Here is a 27,431-nt window from a genome sequence, read left to right on the forward strand (position 1 = left end):
TTAAGGTAGTATATATAATGAAATATATTATACTTATATTTAGTTTATAAAATAAATTAAAAAATGAAATGGAGTATACATTATTATTCAATGTTCAATATTTATTTAAAATAAAAATTATATTGCATTTCAATATTTGTTATTAAAAAAAATGAAATATGTATATATATATAACAAAATTTTAATTTTTTTAATTAAAATTTTTATTCTACAAAATAATTAATATAAAAATTTGATAAAAGAAATAAATTAATGATATATGGAATAGGTATATTGTATATGTTACTTTAGGATCAATATATGGCATGTATAAATAATATACAAAAAATAAATAAATAAAATGGATAATACATCTTATCATTTATCTTATCCTATATTTAATTGAAACAAAGTAAAACAAAGGTTAAAATACTAAAACAAATTTTGAAAACGGAGATGATATGTGAAGTTTATCTCATTTTCCATTCTTATTGAATTAAATAACAATGAGGTTGTTCTATATTCTAACAACTAACAATCTAAGTGTAACAATAACCCTAAATATTAGGAAATTATAGGTAGTTTTAACAACTATCAGTTGAATGGTTATCTCCAATATTCCCTTTTCAAGCTCATGGTAGGTTTCTTCACACTGAGCTTGTATCGTAATCCTATAAAAGGAGTTGTAGTGATTGGTTTGGTCAACATATCAACAATTTGATCTATAATAGGAACATGTTGGATTGTCAATTTCTTTGTTAAGACTTTTTCACACGCAAAATAGAAATCTAACTCTATAGGTTTTGCTTTGGAATGCAATATAGGATTCGCAGACATTGTTATCGTGCTTAAATTGCCACACTAGACTACTAGACTCTTTTGTTGAGGAACTTGAAGTTCTGAAAACAATGATTGTAACCATAAGATTTTAGAGGTTGTAGCAACAAGACTTCTACACTCAAATTCGGTGCTAGATTTGAAAATGTTATATTATTTCTTCGAAGACCATGAAACAATGTTGTTACCAAGGTATACACAAAATCTAGTTGTTTACCTCTTATTATCTCGGTTAGTTTCCTAATCTGCATTTGAATATCCAGTTAATTCCAAGCTACCAGATCTTGTAAATAAGAAACCAAAATCAATAGTACCTTTTAGGTATCTTAAGATCCTTTTAATCAATTTTCAATAAGTGTTTAATGGTTGTTGCATGAATTGGTAGACTTTATTAACACTATAGAATAACTTAGGTCGTGTTATAGTGATATATTGGAATGCTCCTACCACAATTCTATACTCATGAGTATTCAAAATAAGATCACCCACTTGAGAAGAGAGTTGTAGATTAGATATCATAGGTGTGGGTAGAGGTTTGACATTTAGCATGTGGACTTTTGCTAAGAGGTTAGTGATATGCTTCTTTTGGCACAAATGTAGTCCATAATCAATGTGTTTGACTTTTATCCCAAGAAATAGTTGATTTTGCTAAGATCTTTAAGAGAGAAAATAACATTGAGATAAAAATCAATTGGGTAAATTTTGAATTATCACTTTTTGTGATAATAATATCATTCACATAGACTAGAGCAATGACACAAGATTTGTGGTAAATTGGATAAACAATGAGTGATTTGCTTTAGAGGATGTAAAACCAAATTGAAGCAAAGAAGACTTTAACTTTTCAAACCAAGCTCGATGGACTTGTTTTAAGTTATATAATGTTTTATGTAGCTTGCACACTTGTTGTTTGTTTTGTTCAAAATCAAGTGGTTGTTGCATAAACACGTTTTCTTGCAAAACCCTGTTGACAAAATGTATTATTAACATCAAGTTGTCTAATATCCCATCCTCTAGTCAAAGCAAGTGTAAGAACCTCTCTAATTGTAACTTGTTTGACCAATGGGTTAAAGGTTTTGATGAAATCAAAGTTAGCTTATTGATGAAAACCCTTATCCACTAAACAAGATTTGTATCTAAAATGTAAATTTATCAAATACAGCTTGTTGTTTTTTAGACAAAAGAAAATGTAAATTCATCAAATACAACATGTCATGATATGTAGATTATGTCATAAGGTCTTAAGCATTAGTAACCTTTGTGGATATTACTATAGCCAAGAAATGTGCAAGGGAAAAAATGATATTGTAATTTATTATTAATGTAAAGTCTTAAGTGAGGATAACAAGTACATTTGAATACCTTTAAGAAGATATAGTCAGGTTGAGCATGAAACAATATTTCCAGTGGTGATTTCTACAGCAAAATTGCGTTAAACAACCTACTAATAAGGAATATAGTAGTGACAAAAGATTCAAACCCAAAATTTAAAGGCAAGAAGACTTGAGCAAGAAGTATAAGTTTAATTCAACTATATGATGATGTTTATGTTCAATTAGACCATTTTTCTCTGAGGTATGAGGACAGGAACATCTACGAATGATACCTTAAAAGTTAAGAAAAATGGTAAGAGCTCTCAACTCACCTTCTATGTCGATTTGTAAGACTTTGATTTTTTTGATTTAGTTATAGTTCAACTTGAGTCTTAAAATAAAAGAAAGATTAGTATACATCAGATTTACATGTAAGAAAATATATCCATATGTATCAAGAGTAAGCATCAACAAATGACACATGATATTAAAAATCATTCAAAGAAAGAACAGGGGTTGCACACATCAACAACAACTAGTTGAAGAGGTACAATACATTTGGTGTAAGATTTAAGAAAATAAAGTTTATGACTTTTTCCCATTTGGCAAGTTGAACAAGTTAAAGGAATTTTATTAAAATAATGTGATATATTGTAAAAAGTTAGCACTTATTGTACTACTTTTTTTAGTAGGGTGTCTAAGCCCTTTGTGCCACAAATCAATCACATAGTTATTACATTAAGGGGAAACGAAATTTTGATGTAGGCTTGAGCTCCCAAACTTTATTGAACAATCATTTGCAGAAGGTTGAAGACGAATGTCATCAAGTTGACTTGAAAAGGAAGGAGAAACTCTAACACCAATGTGATGAGTTGTGAGACTAAATCTATACAATCTTTTATGCAAATTTCCTTTGAGAATTGTTGTTCTAATCACTTGATCCTTCACAACACAAAACAAAAAGTGAAATTAGAGGAAAACATGATTATCTTTAGCAAATTGTAAGACACTAAGGAGGTTTTTGATGATTGAAAGAACATGTAAAAGGTTTTTAAGATGAAAGCGACTAAGAAAAGATGTTGAAGGAGAAACTATAGAATGACCTGTATGTTTAATTTGCAAACTTGCTCCATTCCCTACATGTAACTTATTCTTACCATGACACTCACAACCAAAGTTTAGATTATTTAGGTCACTTGTAATGTGATCTGTTGTACTTGAATCAGGATATCAATTGTTATCATTTACAGTATTAGGAGTAACAACCACTGATGTCATTGAGGATGATTTAGAAGCTTGATTATTGTTCAATCCAGTAAACAAGATATTGAAATGATAGTAGCATTTGTGTACTATATGTCCATATAGTTGGCATTGTGGTTTTGAATTCCCCTAGGTGCATCATTTACCACAAATACTACCACGACCTGTAGCGTCATGATTGCATTGAAAATATTGGTTTCCTCCTCAACCTCTTTGGAAGCATTGATTGTTTCCTTGACCACCATGTGTAAATAGATTTACAAATGGTCGAGTATCTGTGAAGAAGGTTTAATTTTGTTCAATCCTATGTCCTTGAGCAAGTAGTAAAGATGATATAGTTTTTAAGGAATATGAATCTTCCCATGAAATAGTCACAACAACAACATAATCATATTTCGGACGAAGGCTAGCTAAAATTGCCAAAATCTTATTCTCTTCAAAAATATTATGTCAAGATGATGCTAGTATGTTTGAATAGGTTTTCATTTTAATAAGGTAATCTCTTATTGATAAACTACCTTTCTTTTGACTTTACAACTTAAATTTGTATTGCATTACCTTTGTTTGTGATTGAGAAGCAAAAATTTGTTCTATTGTTTTCCAAACTTCTTTAGTAGTATCACATCTAATGAGTTGAGGTAGTATTTCTAGGCTCATTGAGACTAATGGCCAAGAAACAAGAAGATTATCTTGTCTTTCAAAAATAATATATACCGAATTGATCACTTTGGTTTCACTTTTCTCAAGAAGTTCTGAAAAATGACCTGATTAATAAAATTTACTAGTCCATGACCCTTGATTGCATCAAGAACCTAATGTTTCCAAGAAAGGAGTGGCCATTTGAAAAGCAATTGGAGGTAGCTTTGTTACTTCAGATGAAGTGATAGTATTCATGGAAGAGATTTCTACCATAACAGAAAACAACAATCATCTGTGAAGTCTATCTCCTTTTCCATTCTTGTTGAATTACATAATAGTTAATTTATTTATTTATATTATCACTATAAGTTGTTCTATATTCTAACAACTAACAATCTAACAGTTGCAACAACCTAGAATATTAGGAAAGTACATTTTAAATTTCAAAAACCTTCTGTTCAAAGTGTTTTACTATATAAAGATACATTTTGTGAATTATTTTAATAATTTAAAGTAGCTTAAAATGGTACCCAAATGGAGTCATAATATATTTTTATTACAGTTAGAGGTGCAAAGGTTTTAAGGAGATTTAAATAAATAAAAATAAAAATAAATTTTTGAAAATTTGTATTAACTCTTTTTTTCTAGGTAAATTTTGTGTATTCTAAACTTAATAAATTCTTTTATATTTAAAACATATCTATCAAATTAAGAAGCATTATTATCAATATCGTAAAATTAAATAGAAAAAGTCTAAAACCATCCAAAGAATAAAATAAATCCAATCCAAAATCTAATTTTAATATAACCTCCCAATGAGGAAGTCGAACCCAAGTCAACCTCTTGCATAGGTAGTGTTTGCCTTGGGTTTAATGCTTTTACATGGTTAATAAGTGTTTATACATGTACAACCCTTTTGTCTCTTTATTTATATATATATATATAAACATTTTTTTTTATTTGTGAGATATCACAAATTTATTTTTAAATTATCACCAGTTTAAAATGTATTTACTTGGTTTGAAAGAGTCAACTATATATTAGTGTTTAAAACCTTCTTTCTCTAATCAATATGAGATATCATAATTATTTATTATGCAAATATGAGATATCAATATTATATATCATAAAATTGTAGGATCACTAAGATAAATAAATATTTCTTATAAGACCAAACAAGTTAAGTCTCATACCAGGATCCAAGAATGAGTCCTTTCAAGCCTCCTCTCTAAAAAAAAAAGGAAATTTCAATTAACAATTTTTACCCACACGTAATTTGGATTTCTAATTGGAAGAAAAATGTCATTCTATCCTCCATTATTATTTATTTGCTTATTTCCTAATTCAGTGAAATCTTTAACTTATTAGCCCAATGGTGAAATTCAAAGGTTAATATCTAATTTAATTGATCTAATAAATATCTCGATAACTAAAGTCCAAACTAAAATTAAAGCCCTCTTATATTCAAATAATCTAATATTTTATTTTTAAAAATTAGATTAGATTGATGTGTTACATAACAAATTTTAGTGAGACAAAATTTCGATAAATAACGAGCAAAGAAGAAAGACACTTTCAGATCTTCTTGATGGACTTGGCTTCACCGTTTTTAACACAAGATTCAATAACAAAATCTCATCTCACCCCCTCCGAATCAAGTCAAAAATTAGTTTATTCAATCGTGATGAAGAATGGTATTTAAAAAAACAAAGCAGATCATACGACCTAAATTTAAAAGCAAGAAATAAATATAAATAAATAAAAGAAGGAAGAGTGTGAAAGTGTGCAGCGACAAAGTGTCACGTTTGGAATCCTAGATTCTGAGATGAGATATGACACTATATTTCATGTGGGTCTATAAAGTAGTCTAGTAGTGGCCTAGTGGATCATTAGTATATCATGACATAATGACTATATTCACTCTATTTCTATTTTTATATCATATACAATTATTATTTCCTCTATTTCCGAATATCGACAATTCTCCTCCATACCTGCCCTGTCCCCCGGATCTTAACTTTGTGCCCCATGTGAACCAATGCCTTCAATTATTTTCTCCTTTTCCTCTCCATTCCCACACTTTCCCTTCTCTTTATACCCTTCAAATTCATAAAATTGTCTTGTGTATTTACACTAACTTCATAAGAAAATGTATTGTTTCACTAATCATGTTAAAAGGTACCATCATCACTAGAATTTTTACTCTTATTTTATTTATTTATATCTTTATATCTTAATCATATTTTTTTATTTATTGTAAAAAAATGAGACAATTCATCAATCATTTATTGATTGAAAGCGTGAGTGTTTTATATTCTAATTCTTAGGTTGTGGGTGGTGTATTACACCAACTACCACTTTTGGTTCGAACCTAAAAAAAGTAATTATTACAAACTAGATTTGACTTTATGTAGAACATGCATGCGTTAAAAGAAGCAAATGAAATTCTTTTTCAATGATCTAGATTTCATTATATATATTTAATGCTCCAAATCTTTTGTTTGATAGACATTAGTGTGATTGATATCCATTTCCTTAAATTAAATCAAACTAAATGCTTTATAAAGTTAGAAGACAAGAGAAAAAAATGGTGGGTATGAAGGGAAGATTTAGCGAGGAAAAAAGGCAAAAATTATTGGATAAAAGAATGGATGGAAGCCTAATCAAGGAACACAAAGGATTGGGTGAGCAAAGCCACCCACAAAGAGTGAAGCGCAGTGGAAAGATGTCGGGGTGAGGTTATGAATATGCTCCTCACTAGGGGATGTGTGTGAAAGGAATTGGGCTAGGACACAACACAATGGGCGGCGTTGGCACTTCACAAATCCGCAAAGTGACAGATCACGATCACATCACAATCATTTATCTGGTGAATTAATATTAAGGTATACACCACTTTGATTTCAAACTTGATCGCCACTCTGCTTTCTTGCCCACCAGTTAACAACTTAAAAAGAGCATAGAAAAGGAAAATGAGGAGAGAAATATCACAGCCACTTCCACTACTTGTGCCATGCTTCTCAATTGTTTAAAGCCACTGGCTTCATTCAATAGTACTCCAAACGCAATAGATAAGAGGCACTTCTTTAGGGACCAAAATAAAAAGATTATCAGCAGAGAAGATAAGAAGCACTTGGTTAAATAAACAATAATGATACTTACTATTATTATTATAGTTTTCAACACTTAATGGCCAGTGCTAGCTTATATACGTATATGTGTTTTAAAGTGTAGACCATTTCATACTCCTTATAGGATTGAGTTTGGATTGTTTTTTGGGGTATATAGTATATACCCTCCTCCAATAAGGCCTAATTTCTGATTATTAATGTCTCACCATGCCATGAAAAGAAGATGGGTCGCATCAAGAGATGCAATTTGAATTTCGATGGGTAATAAACTAATGAATGTGGTGGCATGCCATGGCTTCTAAGTGTGATTATATTTACTTCATTGATGATCATGCCATACACTTCTGAGGGAATGAAAATGAGCTGCTTTTCAGTTTTCACTGGTATGGTGGGGCTTTGGTTGATAAAACAGAAGAGGGGAGTGGGGGGGAGGATGGTGAAATGAGGTGAAGCAGAAAGATTTTGTAGGGAACATGATCCTTGATATTGGTATGTGACATTCTTTAATGGGATGCCAACCAAGCAAAGCCTGCAAAAGCGAGTGTTACAAAGCAAGGATGTACGTAATTCTGAATATTTCTGATGAAAATTGTAATAATATCCCAATGCTGCCGCTCAGCTAGCTCCTGCCGGACAAGCTTCAGAACAAAATGGAAAATACAGCCTTTGAACAGGAAAGAAGTTGGCATTCAGATATGATTAGTCTCTTATATTGCTCCTCAACACTAGAATTACAGTGAGTTAACGGCTCCCCATTACCAACTTCCATTAATGTTTATTAGGTGGGAGAGATCAAATTTAACAAGAAAATGAAAAAGGAAAAACTTAGTCGATCCTCCTTCAAACTTCAAATCATCAACCCATTATCTTCCCCTTCATAACCATTTCCAACGTCATAATCATCTCTATCCGACAAATCCTTCATGTAATACTCGAATTTGTCGACCGCGCATTCAGGCACCGAGAGCAGCACTCTGGTGGCATCAAAATCACCAATGACGGGCAAAAATAAGCAGTAAATATCACTGAGAAGAGGACCCATTTGCAGTGGCTTTCCTTCTCCAAAGTCCAAATCCTCTAGCCCTAGCTTCGACCATTGCGATATCACCAAAGTCGCCGATAGGTCTGTTTTCACCGTTTTGTCCTCCAGCAAATCGATCATGGACTTCACGTTATCATCGGTTAGAGCTGATTTAGCCTGCTGCACCAGCTTCACCCCACTGTGCAAGTTACCACTCACCACCTCCTTCACCGTCGACTCCGCACATCCTAGCACGAACCCATTTCCGTAATACCCCTGTGGAATTTCTGGCTTTAATCTTTTTCTGACGTTCACAGAGAAAAGGAGCTTGACATGGAGTGAAGGGGACAGGTCCAGAGCTTTAACCCACGACCGCCACGTGTGAGATGCCAGGGCTTCAAAGGTGGTGCATTTTAGCGATGGGGTGCAATGCCTCTTCAGCTCCAGGATATGAGACGGGGTGAAGGTTAAGGAGGTGGGGACGAGCGGCTGTGACTGCAGGCACTGATTCAGGTTCAGGTCCTTGCTGGGGGCAATCCTCGTAAATCCTGGATGATCAAAGGGTATCTGGGGCGGATTTCTCGGTTTCAACACGTGGCGGCTGTGGAACGGCGCGATTGGTAGGTCCCCGTTGGGCTTGGCGGTGATGTGGGCCCACGCGTGAAGAAACTGGGAGGTGCCGATGCCGTCGCAGAGGCAGTGATTGATGGCGGTGCAGAGGATCATCCCTCCGCAGCGGAGACTGGTCACCTGCAAGCCCCAAAACGGAAGGGCAAAGAAGGTAAATGGAGTCAGGCGAAGGAGGGCATTTAGGTCATTAGAGGCAAAGCTCACCAACCGAGCACAGTGAAAGGAACGAAACGGGGGAGGGCAGTATCAGCAGAGAAATTGTAGGGTCACCCACTTCTGCCTCATTTTCTCATTAGAGAGATGGGACTAGGTGGAGGGCATACATTTGGTATATCTCACTCACACCACAACCTTTTGTGGCTTCATCTCCTCCACTATTTATCTTTACTTTTTTCATTTTTTTTGGGCTTTCGGAGTCAACAAAAAGGGAAAAAAAAAAATCAAAGCATATTAGCCTATATGTGAAAAACAATAATAATAATTAAAAAAAATTGGCGCCATGTTGGTATCATGTAATCAAGAAAAAGAAAAAGGAAAAAAAAAAAAAACCAAACAAAAATAAAGGGTAGTTGAAGACGACGTCGTTTTATGATTGAAAATTTGAAACGGAGAAGAATGGTTGGGTGGTGGAATTGAAAAAGAAAATGAAGGGAAAGGGAAAAAGGGAAGAAATTTGAGTCCATGATTGGAAATGTCACTGAGCCCGCATGCCAATATGATTCATTTTTTAAGAGTTCATATATTTTTAGTAATAAACTCATGCTAAAAACAAAAACTCTATAACAGTGGCAATCAAGAGTCTCATATTGATTTTGTTTTATTCGTCAAGAAAGAAAGCCATGTCCAAGTTTGAAAAACATATATAGTGATATCCGGGTTTCATGGAGGGAGGGAAAGAAAATGAAAGAACAAGAAATATTAAACAAAAGAAAGAGGAATTAATTATGACAAAAGAAAGGCCATGGAAGAAGAGAAAAGAGAGGAAGGAAAAAAGTCTGAAATCAGACCTGAACTATGAGAGGAGGAATATCCAAGAAGCTGTGAGTTTCTATCCTATACAAGAGCTTTCTCCAAGACCTGTTTGGCCTGCTGGAAACTTCAAGGAAGTCATCGGCACTGCAATCCATGAAAGCTTCAGCAAACACAGCACCTTCTCCATTGCAATCAATCTCAAGCTTCTGCTCGTCTTCTGAGCTTGTCCTCAACCTCCCAGCCAATGGATAGTAATCCACTAGAACCCTGGAAAGAGAATACTTCAACACATCTAAGCTGGTGGATTTTCTGAAAAGGTAGAGATATTTAATGGAGAATCTGAGGAACTTCTGATCATCGAGGTTGGAGAGATAAAGAGAATGCTTGGGAGTTGGGCGGCTTGGAGAGATTAAGATAGGCTGGTTTTGATAGAAACAGTCAGGAAGGTCTGAAGATCTGGGCATATTTGGAGCTGGCTAGGAAGAAGAAGAAGATGAGGACGATGATGAGAAGAAAAAACAAACAAAGAAGAAGAAGAGAAAGAGAGAGAAGGGAGCTGATTGAAAGAGAAGACGAGAGGAGAGAAGAGCTTTGTAGACAGAGAAACAAGAGGGTCAGTTGAAGATCTATGGGGTGGATATGATGATGTACGATCAGATTCCTATCGATAGTTAAGGCTAGGAAGAGGGCGTCCTCATGGTGCGTCCTACTTGTGTGATTAATATATATACACACATATATTATTCACCATTTCTATATATATGTGTCAGTTCCATTTCTTCCCACCCACGTGTATCTCAATTCGCTCAGTCCCCCAATTAAATTACAAAGACATTTTAGAATCTATACCCATTACAGAAGCTTTCGACATAGGAAGCTCAGCAGTAAGCAGCCCCCACCCCCCCATTCCTTCCACACCCCTAGTTCTATTCTTCTCAATGTATTAATCTATTCTATTTACAGAGTTGAGGATAATTTTTGAGCGGAAAGCATGGGCGGCCCCCATATATGAAGGGAGTGGAAGTTGGATGAGGAAGCCACCACGCGTCCAATTGCATAAAGGAAACAGATGGACATCATAGGCCACATCACAAAAGAAGAAAACCAAGTGAGAGGCATGAATCTTTAGTGAAAAGACTGCACGCCAGCGTTGCATATTGGTGGTGGTGGCCGACGCCCACTCAAGCCCTACGCCCCTACCTGCTGTCACCGAACCCCCTCATCCGATTGATACCGATTTCAAATCAAATTTGAGGAATTAGACCATATGGCCTATCAGAAGGGACTGTATGGGAGTTAGGTTTCAAGTATATAGAGAAAGAACCAATTGGGAATTCAATAATGAAGTGTGGGGGTGAACCAGCAGGCATGGCAGGGCCCGAAGTTCGGAGGATGAGTGAACTTCACATGATTGTGGTTGTGTTGGACGTACGTACAAGCAGGCCAGACAACATTCCAAAAGGGTGCTTTGATTTTCTCAAGCTAGCACATTCTCTCTATGACAATTCAAATAAAACAATTCATTGTTTTGGTCTCTTTTTTCGTATCATCAGATGATGTAATGGACCTCTAGTGTTTTGCTCTCGGCAGGCTGTTTGTGCACGTAACCCATTTCCCACCCTCTAAATGATCACTCAATCACCCCACCTTTTAACCTCAAATCAACACAAAACCAAGTTTCCTGTATATTCGAATTATGCTCCCCGTATGTCTCCTGTTGTTGCAAGACTGTCCCATTATTATAAAGGTGGGAAAATATTTTTTGGGGTTATCCAGAGGTCTGTCAAGCCAATTACTTATTTATGTGCCCCTATGGAAGTAGGAAGTTTTTGGTGCAAAATTTTGTTTTATCATCATCCCATCTTCCACTACTATGAAATCTACCATATATAAGACTTTGGAGTAGGGTAAGGTAGGGGTATAAGATACGGGACACTTGCAAGCAACCTTTTTCCCAGTTATCACATGGTCGTTTTCTTTTGTGCAGTGGGGGAACGGAACATGTTACAAATTTTGTTGCAATGTCATGAACATAATCCATGAACAGAAAATATATATATATACAAATATAGTTCCGAATTCAATGAATTGCCTCAAAAGAAAAGGACCAATATGCTGTTGAATCTGGGGATGAAGCCCATGTGGGCTAGGGTTGCTCCAAACCGCCATAGTCAAAGGTTCTTTTCGTAGGTGACCTTTCTAGTAAGAATATGAAGATATTTTTTGAGTGGAAAGTTTGACCAGATGCATGTGCTGCTCATCAGCTTCTCTCTGGGGCTAACCTGTAATAATTTGATAATGATATCTTTGTGGCATCCCCCCACAGCACCCCATCTTTTGTCCTGCTCCCTTTTGAAATTGTATCCATCGGTTTCCGATCCATTCTAAAACTAAGAGCTTCTTATGACTCTAAAATATGGCTACAGGAGGATTAAGAGGAATCTATATACATAAGGTTAAAAAAATCTTTCTTTTGTCCAACACAAGATATTACAAAAATAAATGGGATATCATAGAAATGAATAATAATTCAAAGGAGAGGTGGTAATAAGAGTAAGAGGAGCGGAAAGAGACCAGTGGTAGCAACCATGATCCATGAAAGGCACAAGGCATGCAGAGTTGAAGATGAGAAGTGGCTCCTGTTTGGGGGTTGGGAGACTGCATTATAAGGTGACAATGTGGCACTATGATGTTCACCACATGTTGTGTCTGAGGAGGTGGACCTTTCATTTTCTTTATTTTCCCCTACAAGTCTTGAGCATCCATCCATGGAACAAATACCCCATTTAGAATTGGACCCAAAATTGGCAACCAAAACCCCTAATAGGTAGCCAATACTAAAATCCACACTAATATTTTTCTAACTTTTATGAGATGTGTAGAAGAAGAATCCTTCGAAAGAAAGGGAGCGAAGAACAAGTATATATTAATTAGATACGTAGAGAAGTCCTTTTAGAGTTAGAAAGAGCACCCTTGATGAGGAATTGGAATCCCATTGAAGAAGAAGACCCAATGGTAAGAAAGGAAAGGTAAATGAAAGCGTCGAGCTTTAGACATTTAAGGAAAAAGCAAAGAGATAATGCGGGAGGAGTCCAATCTTTTATTGAGGTTTGCTTTAGAACGACTCCACCACCTTTTAAGGCGTTAAGCATAGTTAAGTGCAGTATCGTCAATGGCTTCTCCAAACTTTGCAATAAAGTTCTTCTATCTATTCCTTGTCTTTATGGTTTGCTTAGACAAATCAAAGTAAAACAGGCTTTATGCTACTTAAACCGATGGATTCAAATTCAAATGTTAGTTGATTGAAATGACTAAACACGATTCTCATTGTCGACACCAAATGGTCAACATAAAGCTACCACTGCAGTAAATAAAAAAATATTTGATACTAGAATCAAATTCCTAGATTTATGATGTGAGAGAAAGGAAAAGAAAGCGTAGGGTTTGAAGAACAAAGAATTTTGTTTAAAAAAAGAAGATAAAAACTTAGAAATAAAAAACAATTGGTGTCGACTTTCGGTTAAGAATAGTAGAATATCTTAATGGTACCTCCTTGATTTTCTATCAAGGCAAGACTGTTGGAATCTTGCTTTGCCTTTACCAAGGGTACCAACTGGAGGATCGGGCCATCTCTTGTTTCTTTCACAATTTTGAAGTATAGATAAAAATGGAATCAAGTTCCCGTGAAGCCTATTTCAAATTACAGGCATATATGCTATAATTCCCAGTGCAGAATTGTGGGTTAGGGGAGAGGTTTGGGTTGACTCTCAAACTAATATTCTTTTAGAATTGCCTTCAGCTGCTGTCCAGGGATGTACATATAAAATATAAACTACTGCACTATTGGAGTTTGATCCTCCATTTTAGGTTTTGCCGACTGTGGCATGCTTTGAGTGATGGGACTAACAATAATTTTAGTCCTTTATAGGAATTCAGGGGATAAGTGACCTGGAACTTCCAGGTCATTATCATCACCAGCCTACCCTAGCCTACCCTAACTGTTCACATTGTAATCATCTCTTGTTCCCATTTGAGTCTGTGTCTTTTCACATGTCAGATTTATGAATAGTGAACATAATGTCATTTCTGGAAGGTCAGTGACGCACAAATTCTCGGCTGATTGTCTAAGGCTGATTAACCACACTTTCAAAGTAAATGGCCCAAAGCCCCCAATTAAGGTCTCAGGAGGAATTATCCATTTTCATTTTTGAAGCCTGTTGAAGCCCATCCGTGGTATGAAGAAAGAAGAATTAGGCTGGGTTGGAGAAAGGAAAAAGGAGAGAGACCGCCTCCTTAAAATTGGCCTCATGTGGTGAAATTTGAACTCAATGGTGTCCCAGAAGACAGACTCATTGCTCAGTAATGGACAATTCTGAAAAATAGGTAGACACCCACCCCTAGACAAAAGGAAAGAAATAAGGGATCTCCAATTTTGAGCCCGTCTTATCTTCGTGCATGTTCACAACTCCTTATGCCAGATGCGTGCAGGGGATTCGTCCCTCAGGCCCTCACCAACCCCAAACCTTCTTCCTCGTCCGGTTCTCTCAGTACCTAGAAAAATTCTGATAAATCATTGATTCATCTAGTGTTTAAGATATATGATTCATTTACATATTTACATCAAAAAAATTTTATGTTTAAAAATTTATAGATCCAATGTCACATTCAGTAAAGATTTATAATACATGTATAGGGTATACTCAATGTGTCCATGCCTGCTCCACAAATGTATTAGAAATGATATCTTAGGACGGATGTAAAGATAAGCAAATTGCTTTTGATACAAGGAATTTGTAAATGAATCACATACTGCTTTTGGAGACCTAGACCCCCAGGCTCTCCATATGCCACCATTCCATCTGCTGAGACACCCACTGAATTGTTGTTTAATAAATTTAAACTAATGAAATAGAGTCGAAAGCGATATAGCATTAAGCCTTGCTGCATGGATAAGCTTCTAGGTTCTTTTGTTTGCTTGAGAGAGGGAAGCCAGTTTAGCTTAGAAGCACATACAGTTGCTGATATTTCGGCCTACATAACTCCAAGTCTCCAATTGACAACCATTTTTTACATTCAGCATAGCATATCAAACTTTTAGAGACCAAGACTATTACATATACCTGATCTGCAAGATGGCTGCATATCAATCAACCAAGCCAAAAAAATGGCCCAATTTTCCTAGCAATGACTAAAAAAAAGGAACAAATTAGCTTGTTTACAAGTTCCAACCACAAGTCAGTTAAAACTTAAAAGTAATGATCCACATGTGAGGTTCATCCCATTTCATTTATCTGAAATACAAGAAATCTTGGGGAAGGTTCACTTACTGTAGAACTGCACTAAGAAAAAGAAAGGTGCAAAACTCGGGTAACCAGGCGAATGAAGATTAAATAGCAAATGATACACAGTCATGCCTTACTTTTAGCAGTAATTTTTGGATTCATTTGATCTTAAACACAACAGTAGGACAGGAAAAGGAGCAAGAAAAATGGGGCAAAAAGCTTCTTATCATAACCGGGCAACATAGGAATTTGATTGTGTGACGTATCTCACCCATCGATATGGATTGTAGGCCTTGGACTTCTTCGATATCTGCAAATACTTTACCTGCAACACGAAACATTAAAAAAAAAAATTGGGTGTTTGTAAAGGAGATCTAAAAAGGCACAAGAACAAATGGCAGGGATTTTTTTTTGGCTAAAAGTTGCTCAGCTTAAATTCTTGCTAATTTTTATTTTCTATCTCATGAGATACAAGTGCACCCAAGTGTACCAACCGGCTTGTGGTCATAACAAAGCATCACCATCAAACTAGTGAAAGAGGTTCAAAGCAATGAAACCTGTAACATTCCTATGGGCAGTGGCACCTGGATTCCATTGGAATTCCTGTACATCCATCAAAAAGAATGATTCTATTCTTTATCCAGGATTTTTTTAATCTTTAATTCTTAACTTCAACAATGCAGACAGTTATTTTTTATCAGTCATCTTTGAGTTTATTACAATAACGGTAGGAAGATGTCTGTGGGGGCCTTAGTACACTCAAGGTAACATCTTACCTGAAGTCTTGAAGCATTGTACATTGGTATTGTGAAGGTCATGCTAACAGGTCCAGCTTCCCTTGTGATATTTCCTGTGTTGAGAAGTGGATGCCAATAACATTAATCACAATATTAAAACTAAATTAATCATGTAAAAACTAAGGAAATAAGAAGGAAATCCCATACCATGCAATTCCTGTGAAAATGTCAGCTTTGCACGTAGAGTATGCTCAGATCCACCTACAATCTATAGAAGTATCGCAGCTATTAATTACTGTTTGTGGGGTGAACTAATACCTACACGTAATTGCTCAGCTGAAAAGAGAAAGCTTGCCAGAAATCAAACTGAACACTAGTGTAAATTATCAGGATGAAGAGTGAAAAAAAATATAGAATAGAATCAGAAAAAAGGTGGAGGAAATGAGCATTAATTCTTGCCTTCTTTAGACCCCATTCTAGTCTCTTATTTGCTTCCTTAAAATCGGTTGTGTTTCCAACAGCCCCAGGCTCCAACTCAAAACTAACTCTGAAAATTTTAAATGCAGACATGATAATCAGTAACAATGATAACATAGCATAATATTGAATTGTAATTCCCCTAAAATGAGATTCTTAATCTCCTTTTTTTCAGTCATCGCTCCATGTTTTCATTCAGACAATCCAAACTGATATATGCAAGGTCATGCAATATTTCACAAGATCTTGCCAAAATTTAGGACTCTGCTAAAACACACTGTGCTGGGTTAGCAACTTCTCTCACAGGCAAACTTCCCTGTATCTTCATCAAGTTCAAATAGCCTACCACTTCTGAAGCTACTCTTAAGTTTAAGCCAACCTTTAAAGTCTTTCATGAAATCATGATACAAGAAACTGTATAATACAAATAAAATTTCCACCTGGAATTTTCTCTATTAAGATCTATGCTACATAGAGACCCCACAAACTATGTGAAGTGCCACGTTGAACATGTGCCAACAGCCATGTTCAACAAAGAAAAAGAGAACAAGCCTCTAGTACCCACAGCACCCAACACCCAAGACCCAACTTTTTCTTTTTTTCTTTTTTTCTTTTTTTCTTTTTGAGAGGCAAAACAAAGAGATATATTAAAAGCGCCCGAAAAGGAGCACAACAAAGTACACAAGATGCATGAAAAATGCTCCGACAACCAAAAAGGAAGAGTGCAAATAAAACCAACTGCCCTCTCCTTAGTTGGAACTCAACTAATCTGCAAAGCCAATCACGAACATAGAATAGAAAAAACGTCTATGTAAACTCTAGCCCAATCCAAAAAAAAAAAACACATAAATGAAGATTTGATTGCTTGTTCCTACTGTTCTGCATCTTTGAAAACCCTCTTGTTTCTTTCTTTCCATAAGATCCAAAACAAGCATAGAAGAACAGCTCTCCAAGCTGTTCCACTTCTTCCCCACATAAGAGTCAGGCCAACTCAGGAGAGCTCCTCTTACAAAGGAGTGCAACACCCAGACCACTCCAAACAGACACAGGATTCTCACTTTGGAATGATGATGGACAGCATATGATTAAGTCTGACTCTTCTACCCTTTTACACATTGTAATATTTATTCGGAATATTCCAACCCTTCTTTTTAAGTTGATCAAGTGTTAAGATCCCTCTACAAACAGCTTCTCAAATAAAGCAACACACCTTTGTTGGCACTCATGGATTCCAAACTATACTTGCAGGGAAAGACTCACTACTTCCCTGGGCTAAGGAAGCATGGTAGGATTTAGCAATAAACTTGCCACTCTTGGATTTCTTCCATCCCAAGCTGTCCTCATCATCCCTTCTAATTAAGCTTGATTACAATCTCCGAACAAAGGCTTCCACTCCTTCCAATTCCTAATCATAGAACTACTCAAAAGTGAGGACTCCTATGGCCTTTCTCTCTAAGCTGCTCCCACATCTTTACTACGAGTCTTTCGCAACAGCTATAGAAAATAACATCGGTAAGAACTCTTCCAAGGAACTTTCACCACCACCACCTATCATTCTAGAATTTTACCTTTTATTATTACCCACATAGAAACAAGTTTTGCTTCTAAAGGACTCCCACCTGAATTTGATAACCTGCCACAAACCCACCCCATAGGCATCCTCACTGCCCTTGAACACCAACCTCCCTTAACAACTCCAAACTTTCTGATTATGATCAGTTTCTAAAGGGTCTCCCTTTTAATAGCGAATCTCTAACTTCATTTTCCAAGTAGAGCCTTGTTAAGTGTATGAACATTTTTTATGCCAAGACCTCCATTCTTCTTGTCCAAACAAATAGTATACCAATTAACCAGATGAAGCTTTTTTCTCAAGGGCTACTCCACCCCAAAGGAAATCTCACTGGATTTGCTCTAATCTCAAGCTCACCCTTCTAGAAATGGAAAAAAGAGACATAAAATAAATAAGCAAGTTTGACAGCATGCTCTTGATCAAGGTAAGTCTCCCTCATTTTGAAATGTATTGCATCTTTCATAAGGCAAGCTATCTCTTAAATTTCTCCTCCACCAATTCCCACGCCCTCACAAATTTGTGGGGAGCTCCCTGAGAAAAATACCAAATATTGGTGAGTAGATTCCCTTCCATGCGGCCCAACACCAAAGCTAGACCCTTCACATTTAAGTGAGATATTGTTTCAAACCAAATAAGGGCCCAACTTAAATGCTCCAGATGGTCTTGATTAGCGTTGTAGAAAACTCTAGGTATTGTTAGCAAACAACAAATGAGACACATCTATCCCCTCCTCTCGTCTTCCTCAGAATCCTACTGAGAGCCTCAATTGCTAATATAAAAAGGTAAGTAGCATGGTTATTAATTAACCATGATATCTAGATCCTTCAATTTGGCTCAGTGTACCAATGTTGACACAACATGATAAAGGCGTGGCTATGAGATCATTGTCAAACACTCCTATCTCAGTCTAGGTGCAATTTTTTTTATTGTTTTCAATAAAATCCTTTTGTTTGTTCAACTTTCTTAGTAACAATTAGATTAGAAAAAAAGAAGAATTAGCTGAAAAGTGATTTTTAATAAGAATATTTAGGTATAAAAGGAAAAAAAGAAATTAAAGGAAAAATATGGGAGCTTTTATAAAGGATATCTTTTTATCTATATATAGGTAAACACACAGAAAACTAAACTTTATATATATATATATATAAAGGATGCCCAAAGACCAATCTAAAGCATACAAGAAGTATACAATAAGCGCCTAAAGGCAAAAACAAAAAGGAGATACAAAAAATCTCACCAGCCCTCATCTAGAACTCAACCAATCAAAAAGGTTGATCAAAGGTAAAGGTCCCTCATCTATAAACAACTTAGTCCAAGACCAAAAATTACATACAAAATAATTTTTCATTCTTTGACTAGAAAGCTCCTCGTTTTCAAAAGCAATCTTGTTTCTTTCCTTCCAAACCAACCAAAAGAGGCATAATGGAGCTATCATCCAAACCTTTCTACTCTTCTTGTCCACAAATGAACCATGCCAACCAAGGACAGTATCTCTAACTGAAAACAGAAGGACCCTCATCACACCAAATAACGCAAATAATAACTCCCACAAAACCCTAACCTTGGTACAATGGATTAGAATATGATTAATAGACTCCTCTTCAACACAACAAAGGAAATATCTATTAGCCATGGGCCACCCCCTCCTTTTTTAGTTGATCCAAGATTAAAACCTTACCCCACAAAGCTTCCCAAGCAAAAAAAACCCACCTTAGTAGGAACACAAGGGCTCCAAATGACGCTCATCGGAAACAGTATTGCACTTCTAAGTTCAAGAGCACTATAAAGGGACTTAACAAAAAATTTCCCGTCCTTAGTTTCTTTTCTTATCACCCTATCCTCCATATCGATAACTAGCCTCTTTCCTTGTATTGTCAAAAGGAACCTCTCCACCACCTCCACCTCCTCCACCTCCCAATCATTGAAAGACCTAGAGAATTGAGGATTCCCCCTCCTCACTTGTAGAGTCCCAAAACTCCTAATTGCTTTTTCTTTTATTATGTCGTATCCTAGTATCCATGCCCCTTTTTTGGATATTTTTTAGCCGAGTTCCTATATACTAAAATTTGAGTTGTAAAATATCAAACACCTAGACACATACAGGCATCCAACACTCATACCCAACCCCATGTAACATAGGTTACTAAAATTGTACAATACTTGATACGTATTGTGTGATACATATCAGCTCGAATTGCAATAGACACATTCAATATAGTGTATCAGAAAACACACTATCAGTTAATACACCAGAAGTGTCGTTCTGATATGGCTCACAACAATACAAGGAATTCATGTCAAAATTCTCTGATGGACTATCATCTATTGATCAAAAGTTGAAAAGTAAATAAAAAACAAGAGTTCAATAGAAGTGTGATACATATCAGCTCGAATTGCAATAGACACATTCAATATAGTGTACCAAAAAACACACTGTATCAGTCAATACACCAGAAGTCTCATTCTGATATGGCTCACAACAATACAAGGAATTCATGTCAAAATTCTCTGATGGACTATCATCTATTGATCAAAAGTTGAAAAGTAAATAAAAAAACAAGAGTTCAATAAAATACTGTTTTGCTGAAATGAAATATGAAGTTTGTGTTCCAATGAATGCAATGCATCTTGCCCATTGAGCATATGAAACACAAGAGTACAATAAAATGCTTTCTCGCTGAAATTTAATAGAGGTCCAGATTCAAAGCTATGGAATGTATCTTGTCCATTCAACCTTACAAAATAGAAAAAGTATTAACAGAACATACCTAGTTGTATATGGGGGCAGTGGCATTTGTACTTGAATTGTGTTTGCAGTAATGCTTGAGGGGAATTCAGCACGCACCTTAAGAATTACTTCAGCCTAGGACAGAACAAGCAAAATTTCCATACGAACCAGAACCAGAATTTTAATTGAGAATTTTGAAATCATGGAAGACAGGCACTCACCCGGAGAGCTCCTGCTTCTTCAATCAAAGCATTAATACGAAAGGGAGGCTTGAATTCCTGAGTCATACGGTAGTTCATTACTGGAAATTCACCATCTGGTGGGACCTGTCAAACAATGATGAACGAAACTTCCATATTACTAATGGCAAAATAATGAAAGGGTTCTAAACATATGACAAAACATTCAAGTTTACATTATCCTAGTTGCACTCACCAGGGTAAGCGTTCTGTCAATGTCAAAACTATCAAGATGCACAGATTCATGGAAATTACAGTCATCTAGTATAACTGTCCCGGATCCAGTTGAACTATTATAGTCTGTTGCAAACAGCAGCATAATGAGATCAGGCAAGTGAGACAAAATATTAGCAAATATAACAGAACATTTTTCATCAAAGAAAGCAGTTGAATCAGGAAATAGAAGTTAACACTCTAAAAAACATTGCAGAGCAAATGAGCATGTAAGAAAAAAAGGGCCATATGCGTTTTGAACAGTGATGGATCATCCAACACTATCTTCATAGTCGAGTTAAAAGGTTTTGTAACTAGGAATCATTCAAGGTTTCCCTTTTTTACTCTTTCTCAGGTAAATAAATTTTGGGGAAAGGAGAAAAATACAAAAACACAGGAGAAAACTGATGTTGTTCCTCAACAAGGAACATAGGCCATTCTGGCCGACCATTTTACCTCTTAACATAATCAACATTGGATCTTCATTACATTATTCTATCAGTCAAGATATTCTTAAATTTCACAGGGATGCACCATTTGCAACTTAAAATACTCCTACAAATCTACCATGTTTTTGGTTCCACATATGTGAGACAAATAACTTGAAAGCACCAAAAGTAGAAAATGTCATTTTTGCTAAGCCCTGAGAAATACCATAAATTGACCTTCCACCCCTCCCTATGCTCAGCTCTTCATTGAGAGCAAGCCGAATTTCTGGATTGCCTGTAAGGTAACTCTTCATTTGAATGGTGCCATCAATCTCAGAAGTAAGTATATATCCCTGTATAAACAAGATTAAATTAAGGAAAAATAGTTTAACTCAGGAAAAGAGAAACTAAGGCAAGATGATGACCTAAAAAGGAGACATTGATATAAGAAGAATGTATAAATTGTATTAAAAGTATTATATCCACAGTCTGCATTCAAACGATCCATGATGGAAAGCTATTCTGGAATCTTACGGATATCCATCAATGAGAGACAGTCAGAAAGTATCCATCTCTGGATTGAAGAAGCAAATTATCAGTCTCAAACCACAGGAACTAGTAGAAGATCACTCTTTTCTCTATATGCATTAGTTCAGGTGGGCGGATACCAGTCTAAAAGAAGGGTGTGACCTGTAAGCCAACAACTCCCATTACAGAGAAGGATTCCATTCAATCAATAAATTCTGAAGAAACAAAGTAACACAAACTTTGTCTGTTTTTGATGCCATATTCATCCACGGGATCAAGATGCAAATCCTTTTTCTTGTAGAAGTGCAGACTGTGTACTACCAGTGCACATGGGGTAGGACAGGCCACATACTCCATGCTTTTCTAATGGACAGGCACCCCTCCCTTAACTAGGGATTTTTCTACTGCCATGTCTAAAACAAGGAAGCCAAGATGGAAACTTACAATACTATATATTGGAATACATGAGATACTATAGGAAAAAAGATAGCAAAAAAATGAAACAACTGTGGTCCAAGAATACCCATCTGGCTAATCAGTCAACTGCTCCTACATTATTGTGACACTGATTGGATTCACTCTTAATTGCATCTGTTTGGGCTTTGGTAAATTTCTATAACTGAGTAGCACCAGATGTATAGAAAAACAGGGAAAAGAAGACGAGGAAAAAAAAAAATCATAAAGTTGAACCAAATGAAGACATGAAATACTCACACTAGAACTAAATGTGACACTTATTTTCTCAATTATGTCCACAAAAATTTCTTCCCTCTTTCTACCACCAGGCTCATTTGCTACAACAGATTTTGTAACAGCTGTCCCTGGCATTCTTTTGGTTCCTTGCTGCAGAAATGCAAGTTTGAGCAGTCAACCACACATATATTCAGGTTGGCAACAAAAAATAAGATGCGACAACTATGTTATAGACCAAATAAATTTATACCATAAAAATGGAAGCAGGACCAAGGGTTGGTAATCGTGCAGCATCAACAACTATGGGCTCATTAAATACATATGATTTCAACACCTCAGTAGATGTTGTTTGCACATAACCAAAATCCTGGAACAACAAAGGAGGGAGGTGGTCAGACCACATACATGCAAGTAATGAAATCCAGATAACTTTTATTTTCTAGCAAAGATAATCAAGCTTGTGCTTTGAGATACTTGTAATACTTGGGCACAAATCTAAGATTTTGGGTACCACTACAAGATTCAGTACTGATGATACTTTTGTTTGTATATAACAGATGATGCTGTCCTGCAAATGCATTTCTAATTTTTGATAGGCAAATAAGAAAGAGAAACAAAGTTTACACAAAGGGAGTGGAATCCTACACATTTGTTTCCTATTTTTAGACGGTTGGGGGTTGTTTGGTAGGGTGGTAAATTTTGATAGGGCAAATAAGAAAAGGAAACTACAGAGGGAAAAACCCTACAACAAACGAAATCTCAAACTAAAAAATGATAAAAGCTAAAGCCTATCTGAGTAATTCTTGTAGAAAACAATGCCATAATCGAAAATAATTCCTTGTAATTAAATAGGAAAAAATATCCAATACCAATAATTAATGAGACATAAGTTTAATGCTCGAAATAATTGGTTTGCATTTGTTTAATATGCTTAATTAATTCAATACAAAAATAGTTTGGTGCTTTGGCAAAGGCAAAACAGCTGCAAACCTCTTAAAAGCATTTCCAACAATGAAAGGCAGAAGAAGATGTGATAGCCTACTTACAATAACTTCATCCAGCAACTCATACACAAGAACAAAATTTTTCCGCAATGAATCTTCATTTAGAATGCCAAGGTAATCTTTGATGACACGTGCAATCCTTTGTAGAAGTTCCAGAACAAGAGAAGGTGACACATTAACTCTTGTGGTTGCAACAAATAACAATCCAGCAACCTTCACGTGAAAGTAGTTCACACCATCCACATTCTATTAACAAGAAACATAAAATGAACATTAGAATACATAAGACGAACAGGAAGTATCAGAATTCTTATAAGTTACTGATGCTGCACCAAAAATTGCCTTGATTGATCCATGAGAACATCACCAGCAAGAGAAAGCAGTATGGGGCTTTATGGGAAAGCACATCCACGAAAACTCTGCTTTCCACAGAATGCAGTACCTGGAAGGAATCAGAGATTTCCAGGCAACAGCACTTTTTATTGCAGCATCAAGGATTGGTTAAGCATAAGTTTATAGCCTGATAGTAATGTCATAGTCTTGCTATCAAAAAACCAAATTACAGATTCAAATTGAAGGGAACTCTTCAAAGAAAATGCAAAGACTCTTCAATCCATATGCATCAACAAAAGTACAAGCATACTGCCTGTCAGTTCCGGAAAGAGAATACCTACAAAGACAGGTGGTGCATCCCCTTCTCCATCCTCCTTCCAAAACTTAACCTTCCGGAAAAATATCTCTGCACTTCCTTTAGGTACTTCCCCACGATCTACATTAGAATATAAATATAAATGTAATGAATACAATAAACTGATAGGTGAAACTTCATCTATATGAAATTCTGGAGAATTTGGCATTCATAAGATCAACACTACAAAACTAATCTAAGCGTATACAACAAAAGGAAGGTATCAGATATACAACCAAGGAAAGCATCTGATACAGAAATTAGGATGATCTACAGAAATATGGGCAAAGAAGAATGAAGCTTCATACTGTATTAAGATCTTCCGAGAAGCAATTGCATTTATCATGCAGACGAAAAAGTATTGAGCCCTAATTGTATTGTTGTTCAATTGTGCTAGATCTTAATTCGATTCTGGAATTGATTACTCAGATCATCGAGGTGGGAACTGTAATAAATGTTCACACAACAGGAATTCTATTTCTTTCCGTTTGGTTTCTGATAAAACAAAGGAAAATAAACGGAAAAAAAAAAAAAATTTTGATGCAGTGTTACCAGTCTCGGCCAAGTGCAAACATTTAAGCGTTCGCCCTAAATTATGAAAAAGATTAAGAAAAAAAATACTCCAACCAGATCCAAAATCAAACTTTGAGAAAAAGAGACTCACAGTCACGGAAGACGATGTTATCGCCTCTCTGCGAGAGCACGAAGAACTGGGAGATCATGGTTGCTAAAGTTTCTCGATCCGATCTTGTGTTCGCTCTGATGTTCTGTGGTTTTGAGGTTTTCGGTTTTCTACTTTGATGAACCGGAATCAAGAGGGTTCGGATTCTGTGTGAAGCTATCGTATCTCACACGGATGTCCAGCCTGTCGCTGAGCGCCACGTTGAGAAGAACAGGTGTCGACGCGCGAGGGAAATTTGTTTTGATGACGTGGCGGTTTACTATTGGTTCTTCCGAGCGTCCTGATGACCGCTGGCTTGGTTGGCTCGAGTCATGCCTAGCCTCTCCTCTCGGGGCTGAGTCCTCAGTTGGACCGTATCTGGCTGGAGCCATCCTCTTGCTTTCAAATATCACGTCAAAAGTTGATATTTTTTTAAATGAAATATTACCAAATGGGACCTAAGAGCTTTTTTAACTTCAAAAAATAACTTAATTTAAAAGCAAGAAAAAAACTTCTTATAGAAATCTATTTTTGGTTTATACTACAAGTTATTTAATATTCAATATTTATAATATTAATATTGTCTTTTAAATTTTATAGTTCAACTTCAACTTAAGTTTACAACATATAAAACAAAAAGTTATTTTGAAGGATATCTTGATATGTATTGTGCTAAGCCAACATAATAAATTTATTTTTTTCTCTATAATTTTCTCTTTTGGTTAATTTGTTAGAATAATTTTTATTAAAGATTTGTTTATTCAACTACATCCATTTATTAGAAGAGTACACTTGTATAGTTAATCTCACCATTGTATATCAACTTTGCTCAAAATTGCATCCAACATTTCCTCTGCTCATTCTTTTTCTTTTCTAAATTCTTTATGACCTCACTAATTCTGATTTGGTATCATAGCACCTTCAATCCAAATAGATTCTTCTTCAACCTAACAAAACTCTTAAAATCTTACCTAGCAACTAGAAAACCCAATTCATGTTTATCCTCCTTCACCGTTTCTTCATTAGGTCAATCTCCATATTCGAAACCAATTTTCTCTTTCATATCTCCAACAACCCCTTTCAAATCTCAATCAACCTCATAGTATTAAGTTAGACAAAGACAACTACTTGCTTTGGAAGAATCAGTTTTTCAATATTATAATCGCAAATGTACTTAAAGACTTCATTGATGGAACCAATATTCCTCTTCCTCGATTCACCGACCCACAATAGCAAATTGTTAATTCCCAATTTTGAATGTGGCACCATCTTAACTGACTTTTGATGAGTTGGTTTTATTCATTAGTCATAGAAGGAATGTTAAGCAAAATCGTCGAACTCACTACAACCTTAAAGATCTAGAACACTCTCGAAAGAACCTATACTACAACATCTCATTCTTGTGTCTTAGAGCTTCATACTAAAATTCAATTCATCAAGAAAATATGGTCTCCCTACTAATGAGTATGTTTTTAAGCTTAAGAATATTGTAGATAAGTTTGCTTCTATTTGTAAACTTATCTCAGATAGAGACCAATTGATCTATTTATTTCAAGGTTGAGAGACTGAGTACAATTCTTTTGCAATATCTTTCAATGCTAGATCTAATTAACCAACTATAAAGAAGGTTCATAGTCTTCTTTTAAGCTTTGATTTTATATTACAAAGGCAAAATGTTTGTTGAACAATTGAATGTGAATATGGTAGCTCAGGCTAATCTTGTTATGTTTGCTAAAAAGAAACCTTTCAAACCAAACCAACAAAACCCTCAAAACTTCACTTCAAAACCTCAACCTTAGTCTTACTATAGTCCATAGAACTAGAATTCCTTCCCATACAATGACAAAAATTTCTTCACTCCACAAAACAACCAGTTTAGTACCTAATCTCAATCTGAAATTCTTGGAAAACCTTAAGGACCACAAGTTCAGGGAAAATGACAACAACGTCAAAATATTCAAGCTGCAAAAGAAAAACCTAAATACCAAATTTGTAAAAAAAATTGGCCATGAAGCTCTCTATTGCTACCACTATGCTGATTTTAGTTAGTATAGTCCTACTTCTCAAGCTCAAAACTCAAGCTTCATGGCCACTATGATAGTAAGTTCCTCTATTACTTCTCCAATCTTTGTGACTAATAGTACCTAGTACATGGATTCTGGAGTGACACACCACTTGACTCTTGATTTGAGCTCTCTGACCTCTCCAATACCTTTATAAAGGAATGTGAACGTTGTGGTAGACAATGGTAAGACCATTAGCATTTCTCATATTGATAATATCTCAATTCCTACACATTCTAAATTTTTGAAGCTCAAACATGTTTTGAAATTTCAAAACAATTAATCATTGTAACTAAATTATGTTTTTATAACAATACTTATATTGAATTCCATCT

At 35.6% G+C, this 27,431-nt stretch overlaps 2 protein-coding genes across 3 annotated transcripts; both read right to left on the bottom strand.

The window, feature by feature from the left end:
* Window positions 1–7,827: 7,827 nt before the first annotated feature.
* On the bottom strand, window positions 7,828–10,682 carry LOC100243831 (omega-hydroxypalmitate O-feruloyl transferase-like). The gene is made up of 2 exons (XM_002281062.4): window positions 9,821–10,682; window positions 7,828–8,933 (listed from the first exon to the last, which is right to left on the bottom strand). The coding sequence occupies exons 1-2, from the start codon at window positions 10,247–10,249 to the stop codon at window positions 8,010–8,012; spliced, it is 1,353 nt and encodes a 450-aa protein (XP_002281098.1). The 5' UTR covers window positions 10,250–10,682; the 3' UTR covers window positions 7,828–8,009.
* A 4,342-nt stretch (window positions 10,683–15,024) lies between these two features.
* On the bottom strand, window positions 15,025–25,409 carry LOC100254067 (AP-4 complex subunit mu). 2 transcript variants are annotated; one of them, XM_002281271.4, is made up of 13 exons: window positions 25,037–25,409; window positions 24,359–24,453; window positions 23,727–23,930; window positions 22,931–23,047; window positions 22,702–22,830; window positions 21,686–21,812; window positions 21,015–21,118; window positions 20,801–20,905; window positions 20,620–20,714; window positions 16,264–16,351; window positions 16,012–16,072; window positions 15,844–15,917; window positions 15,025–15,392 (listed from the first exon to the last, which is right to left on the bottom strand). In XM_002281271.4, exons 1-13 carry the CDS (start codon window positions 25,092–25,094, stop codon window positions 15,294–15,296), a joined length of 1,356 nt encoding a protein of 451 aa, XP_002281307.1. In that variant the 5' UTR covers window positions 25,095–25,409; the 3' UTR covers window positions 15,025–15,293. The 2 variants fall into 2 exon arrangements, with proteins under 2 accessions (XP_002281307.1, XP_059590267.1); XM_059734284.1 differs by lacking the exon at window positions 15,025–15,392 and adding an exon at window positions 15,424–15,670.
* Window positions 25,410–27,431: the final 2,022 nt, after the last annotated feature.

Source organism: Vitis vinifera, chromosome 18, assembly GCF_030704535.1.
Source record: "Vitis vinifera cultivar Pinot Noir 40024 chromosome 18, ASM3070453v1".
Lineage (NCBI taxonomy): Eukaryota > Viridiplantae > Streptophyta > Magnoliopsida > Vitales > Vitaceae > Vitis > Vitis vinifera.